At 36.0% G+C, this 7,415-nt stretch overlaps 1 protein-coding gene across 1 annotated transcript in view; it reads right to left on the bottom strand.

The window, feature by feature from the left end:
* Positions 1–309: 309 nt before the first annotated feature.
* Positions 310–7,415, bottom strand: part of LOC102985031 (A disintegrin and metallopeptidase domain 3-like) — a 103,458-nt gene continuing 96,352 nt past the window's right edge. The window contains exons 19-20 of the mRNA XM_024131373.3: positions 2,872–3,037; positions 310–364 (exon numbers count right to left, since the gene is read on the bottom strand). Coding sequence (XP_023987141.1) covers positions 310–364; positions 2,872–3,037 — 221 coding nt within the window. The remainder of the gene's footprint in view (positions 365–2,871; positions 3,038–7,415) is intronic.

Below are 7,415 nucleotides of genomic sequence, written 5' to 3'. Positions count from 1 at the left end.
AGTTATATGATTTCTATCAAATACCTACGCGAATAGCTATTATTTCACTTCTGTTAATGAGGTCCTTAATGAGGCCTCTCTATTAGCTATGCTTAGTTACGCTTTGTGGTATTTATACAGCCTCCATTTGTTCTTTGGCTCCTATACACACTCAGCTCTGTTTTAGTATATGATAGCAACAAATAGAAATCAAAATGATGAAATACGGGAATAATATCTTCCTTATACTGAGGTACTGTTAAAAATATTTTTTTAAGTATTGAATGAATTATATCATTTTGTCAATAGTTTGATTCTTTTACTTCACCTTTAACTGTAAGACTGGTTGCTGTTACTGTTCCTACTGCTGTCTTCTGATAGAGATCTGTTTAAAAGAAACAGAATTATTTTTAAGGTTAGGAAACACTGTTATCTTAAAGTCAAGAAAAGTAATAAAGCTAGATTTGTCCTAATTACTCAATTAATATGTACCAATATCCACTTTGCTTCCTATATGCTACTCAGGGATCATATATTGTAGTGCTTGGTTTTTTTCTAAGGTTAGACTAACGTTTAAATATGTTAAGCATTTTTAAAATTTCAAACTATAATTCCATCTATTACTTTTCTCTATTTTGTCTACATGGAAGACTGGATGAAATATTAAAATATCTATGATAATGCTTCTCCAAATTAAACATAATTTACATGTAAATTCTTAAATTATCATAACTTCAGTTATATGATTTCTATCACATACCTACGTGAATAGTTATTATTTCACTTCTGTTAATGAGGTCCTTAATGAGGCCTCTCTATTAGCTATGCTTAGTTACATTTTGTGGTATTTATACAGCCTCCATTTGTTCTTTGGCTCCTATACACACTCAGCTCCTGTTGAAGAGGAATGTCATGGTGTAAAGGTTCCTACTAAATGGCTACAATTCTTTGGCCACAGATGATAAAATCAGGCTTGAACACCTTACTCAGGATTATAAATCCAGACAGAACACTGGCTGAAATGAGATACACTTGCACAGTTATTTCCTTCTGTCTCTTGAGAAAATGAACTAACAGGTACTGGTTTTGGCAGATTATTGGGATTTTTACTTGAAAATGAAAGTAGAAAGAGTTGAGATAAATACTCTGGGCCATGTGTAAGCAGAGCAGTCATCTTGGAGAGAATAGACATGGACAAGAAGAGATGATGTCAATCGTAAAGGCTTTGGGTGATGGAGACAATGGCCTAGTTCATAATCATCCAGTTCCTTACCACCCTTTTGTGTTTCAGCTCTACATCATTTCTTGCCCTTGCAGCCCTGAAACAATTTACTGTTGCTCTAAAATTTAGGCTGTCATGAGCAGACTTTGTTCTTTACGATCAGTGGTACCTTACTCTACCATCTCTTCCCAAAGTCAGGTCGAGTTCTTGCAACTATTCAGATTTGTCCAAGATGTCTTAAGTAAGAGAACAGGAAGACATGCCAGATATCATTCAATTAAGTCAGTTTATAACAGTTGAATGATTGATGAATCATGCAGAACACTACCCTGAATTACCTGGTCGCTGCTAACTTGTTCCTAAATAAGATTAACTAACTTGGGAAGTAGAGGTGTTGATTGACATTTTTTATCGTTATTTTGTCTCTGGCTACACAAATGAGAAACAAAAATGATTTCCTTTACAATGAAGAAACGAGACCCACTTCTTTACCCTTGCTTCTGCATTCTCATTTTCCTAAATATTCACTAAGCAAATTGTGGCTTGTACTGGTGTTACAGTAAAGAAAAAAACTGTATGAAAGTGAAGTAAGTCAGACAGAGAAAGACAAAGTATGATCCCACTTATATGTGGAATCTACAAAAAAACACCTGTATAGATACAGAGAACAGATTGGTGGTTGCCAGAAAAATGGGTTGAGAGAGTGGTGAGCATAATGGGTAAAGATGGTCAAAAGGTACAAACTTCCAGTTGTAAAAAAAATAAGTCATGGGGATATAATGTACAGCATGGTGACTATAGTTAAAATAACGAATTACACATTTGAAACTTGCTAAAAGAGTAGATCTTGAAAGTCCTCATCAGGAGAAAACCAAATTTTTGTAACTATGTATGGTGACAAATATTAACTAGACTCATTGTGGCGATCATTTTGCAATATATACAAATATCAAAGCATTATGACGTAAACATGAAACTAATATAATGTCATATGTTAATTATACCTCATTAAAAAAAAGAACTAATCAAGCTCTGCTCTACAAAAAAACCCAAAAACCAAAAAACAAAACGGAAAAGCTGCACAAGTGCCTTAATTCTAATTTTAGAAACACATGAGTGATATTAATTATGTGTAAAATGGGCAGTATCCTATGTGTGTTCTCTCCCTCATTCTTTGCCATCTTATATTTTCTCAGTTTCCCTGTATTCTATACTTCCCTGTCTCTATTAATCTTCACCTTCCCCATATTCTATGTTGCACAGTCTCTATTAATCTTCACCTTACTCATATTCTATGCTGCCCTGTCTCTGTTAATCTTCACCTTCTTTATTCTATGCTGCTCTGTCTCTATTAATCTTCTTGGCACAAGTGAATGTCAGTGCAAGGAAACGGGGCTGCTTGGGAAGTAGACAGACCTTCTAAAGCAGTTACAGCCAACATGGCTTGCTATTCGAAAGGTACTGAGGATTTACTGAGTTACTTCAGTTGTTCCTGGGCCTATATAAACATGAAACTTACCCACCTGCCTGAAATCTGAAAAAAATTTTGTATGATTCTAAACATTTACCCAATCCATCCAAGAGTCCCTACTTATAATATTCTGAATAATATTTGAATTTTCTTCTAAATCATTTTTAATATTAAATATAAAGATAATGAGTTTACTTACCCTTCACTTACTGTACCCTCTCTGCTCTGAAATATCTTCATTTTATTCCATTTAAGAGCAATGATGGTAACTAAAATGAGGAAAGGCAGGAAAACGTAGAAACTGATCACAAGGCCATTTTTTCGAGAAGCACCACGTCGTTTTACCAACATGTCTGTACTTTTACCTAAAAACATAAGAGTACCTTTTAACTTTTTCAAAAATGGTATTCAAAGCTTATTAATAATTTGAATTATAAAACTTTGGAATTCAAATAATATAAACATAGAGTTAATAAACTTAAATTTAAAAGTGTTTTCCAATATTCTGTGACTATGCCCCAAAGTGCATTATATATTTCTGTCAAATATATATATATATAATTTATTTTTAATCTTTGTATGTTTATTTAATATTTATGTGCTACTTTTCATCTAATAGGTTCTTCCATTTAAAATATAGAGCAGGGGGCTTCCCTGGTGGCGCAGTGGTTGCGCGTCCGCCTGCCGATGCGGGGGAACCGGGTTCGCGCCCCGGTATGGGAGGATCCCACGTGCCGCGGAGCGGCTGGGCCCGTGAGCCATGGCCGCTGAGCCTGCGCGTCCGGAGCCTGTGCTCTGCAACGGGAGAGGCCACAACAGCTAGGGACTTTCCTGGTGGTGCAGTGGTTAAGAACCCGCCTGCCAGTGCAGGGGACACGGGTTCGTGCCCCGGTCCGGGAAGATTCCCCCAGCTGCGGAGCGGCTAGGCCCGTGAGCCATGGCTGCTGAGCCTTGCGCGTCCGGAGCCTGTGCTCCGCAACGGAAGAGGCCACAACAGCGAGAGGCCTGTGTACTGCAAAATAAATAAATAAATAAATAAAAATAAAATAAAATATAGAGCAAAAAAAGAAAAGAACTGTTTTAAAAATTATTTACGGAAATTTATTGATATAACTGAGGCTAATTTAAAAAAAATAGTAGACTAGGTTAACTTACATAATAGATGTATAAAGTGATATTTTTTAATTTCGACTGTACTAATTAGAAAAATAGATATTCCTCTTGGCATTATAAAGACATTACATAAAACTAGAAAACTAAATCTATGGAAACTTCGTCCAGTTAAGCAAAAGAAATAAACCAGACAATTAAAATACAAAAAACTATATCAAGCAATCAGAATTACCACCAAAGTAACTATTGAGGATATTAAGTGTAAATGAATTTAATGCCCCCTCAAAAAGACAAAAGGATCGGTGATGTTGCAACACATACACAGTCCAATTATATGTTGATTAGAAGTAAATTACCTTAAAGTGATTTAGGAAGTTTTATGTATTATAAGAAATAAATTAGCAAATATATGCAAAAATATTGAAACTAATCAAACATGCAGCAGTCTCATGCTATGGTAGAACTCAACACTTTATAGCTCTCCTTTCCTGGCCTCACCCATCAGAAAAGGTCCATTCTCCTTTAATCCATCTTTACTAAAATTATCATGTTCCAAGTGGAGCTTCCTTCTCATGTGCTTAATTACTCCAAAGATTGATTTAAAGAGATTACTCTTAGATTCACAGGGAGATATCCATTACTCTAAGGAAGAAAGATTGGGAGCTTCTACTTGTGGGCATGATGAAATTTTTCCATTAAATGTGTCAAATAATAAAAGTATGAAACAGGATAAAACATGAAGGAAATGGTTTCTGGAAGTCAACAGGAAACACAGAACTGTGTTTTGTGAAGAAAAGAAAACATGATTTTGATTTTATGGAAATACAATTCTACCTATGGATAATTTGCTGATCTCAGAACAGAGAATTGGAGTCCTAAGCAAAGTACAGCATTCCCACAGAGCAGAAAACAGAGTTCACAGCAGAAGAAATGGTGGGAACCTGCAGCATGCAGCACTGAACAGAAAGTTGCTCTGTAAATTAAGGATTCCAATACTGTTAAGGGGATCCTCGCAGGTGTCCTTGGCAGAAGAATAAGGAAGATATATGTGTATATATACATACATAGTATGAGACAATCTGAAGCTAATTAGACAGCAGCTCTTACTGGGGTGAGAGTGGAAAAGAGATACCAGAGTTTGAGCAGTAGTGGTAAAAAGAGGACCAAGAAGATCCCAATTTCTCCACATCCTCACTAGTACTTGTTGCCTGTGTTTTTTATTATTATAGCTATCCTAATGAGTGTGAAGTAGTATCTCATTGTGGTTTTGGTTTGCATTTTCCTAAGATGTTGAACATCTTTTCATGGGCTTTTTGGCCATTGGTATATCTTCTATGGAGGTGTGTTTATTTAAATCCCTTCCCATTATTTATTTATTTAGGCTGCGTTGGGTCTTCATTGCTGCACGCGGGCTTTCTCTAGTTGCAGCGAGTGGGGGCTACTCTTCGTTTTGGTGCGCGGGCTTCTCATTGCAGTTGCTTCTCTTGTTGTGGAGCACGGGCTCTAGCCACGTGGGCTTCAGTAGTTGTGGCTCGCGGGCTCTAGAGCACAGGCTCAGTAGTTGTGGTGCATGGGCTTAGTTGCTCCATGGCATGTGGTACCTTCCCGGACCAGGGCTCGAACCTGTGTCCCCTGCATTGGCAGGCGGATTCTTAAGCACTGCGCCACCAGTGAAGTCCCTAAATCTCTTCCCATTTTTAATTGGGTTATTTGTCTTTTTATTATGGATTTGTAAGTGTTCTTTACATATTCTGGATACAAGTCCCCTATGAGATATAATATTTACAAATATTTTCTCCCACTCTGTAGTTCATCCTTCACTGTCTTGGTTGTATCATTTGTAGCACAAAAGTTCTCAATTTTGATGAAATTCAGTCAGTCTATTGTTTCTTTCTTCACTTGTGCTTTGGTGTCTTTGATAACACAACCTATGCCAAGGTCACAAAGATTACTAATATGTTTTCTGAGTGTTTTATAACCTTAGCTCTTACATTTAGATCTATGATCCAAATTCAGTTAATTTTTGTGAACCTTGTGGTGCAGTAATCTAACTTCATTTGCATGTGGATATCTACATATTGTTTTAGAAGACCATTGTTTTAGAAGACCATCCTTTGTCCTTTGAATTGTTTTGGCATCTTTGTCAAAAATCCATGACTGTTAGCATGAAGCTTTATTTCTGGACTCTCTCTTCTATTGAACTAAATATCTATCCTTATTCTTGGGACAGTACTACACTGTCTTGATTATTTAGCTTTGTAATATGTTTTGGAATTGTGTTTTCAGTTTCAAGTTTTCTTGAAAACTATATTTTCAGGATTGTTTTTACTATTCTGTGTTGCTTGAATTTCTGTAAGACTTTTAAGGTCAGCTTTTCAGTTACTGCAAAAGAGACAGCTTGGGTTTGTTAAGGATTGTGTTGAATTTGTAGATCAATTTTGAGAGTATTTGGAGTAATAACAATATTGAGTCTTCCAATACATTAACCAGAGATGTCTTTACATTTATGTAGATCATTCTTTCAATAATGTAGTTTTAGTTTCAGTGTATATCTTACACTTCTTTCCATAAAATTATATCTAGACATTGTATTATTTTTGGTGATTTCATAAAATGGAATTTTTGCCTGACAGTTTTGCTTTACTGTAGTAAAATACTCAACACATAAAATTTATTACTTTAAATATTTTTGAGTGTACAGTCAATGGCATTAAGTACATTCACATCTTTGTGCATCTATTATTGCCATCAAACTCTAGAACGTTTTCATTCTCCCAAACTGAAACTCAATCCTTTAAACATTGACTTACCAGTCCCCCTCCCTCCAGCCCCAGGCAACTACCTTTCTACTTTGTCCCTATGAATTGACTACTGTAGGTACCTCATAAAAGCACAATCATCCAATACTTGTCCTCTTGTGACTGGCTCATTTTAGTTAGCATAAGGTTGTCAAGTTCCATCCATATTATACCACGTGTCAGAATTTCATTCCTTTTTAAAGCTAAATAATTTTCCATTGTATGTATATACCACCATATGTGTATACTGTTGATGGACATTTGAGTGTTTTTACCTTTCGGCTATTGTGAATAATGCTGCTAAGAACATGGGTGTCCAAATATCTGTGAGTCCATGCTTTCAGTGCTTTGGGGTATATACTTAGATGTGTAAATTCAGGATAATATGGTAATTCTATGTTTAATTTTATGAGGAACCACCATACCATTTTCCACACAGGCTGCAGCACTTCTACATTTCCACCAGCAATGCACAGGGGTTCCAATTTCTCCACATTCTCATCAGAACTTGATATTTTCTGAAATTTTTAAATAATAGCCACCCCAATAGGTTTGGATTAGTATCTAGTTGGAGTTTTGACCTGCAATTCCCTAACAATTAGTGACGTTGAGCAACTTTGCATGTGCTTATTGTGCTATGTATCTTTTTTTTTTTTTAACATCTTTATTGGAGTATAACTGTTTTACAATAGTGTGTTAGTTTCTCCTTTACAACAAAGTGAATCAGTTATACATATACATATGTTCCCATATCTCTTCCCTCTTGCATCTCCCTCCCTCCCACTCTCCCTATCCCACCTCTCTCATGGTCACAAAGCACAGAGGTGATCTC

This window comes from Physeter macrocephalus, chromosome 20 (assembly GCF_002837175.3).
Source record: "Physeter macrocephalus isolate SW-GA chromosome 20, ASM283717v5, whole genome shotgun sequence".
NCBI classification, from domain to species: Eukaryota; Metazoa; Chordata; class Mammalia; order Artiodactyla; family Physeteridae; genus Physeter; species Physeter macrocephalus.
The sequence above is the reverse complement of the archived record's forward strand: the minus strand, read 5'-3'. Positions and strand labels throughout refer to the sequence as shown.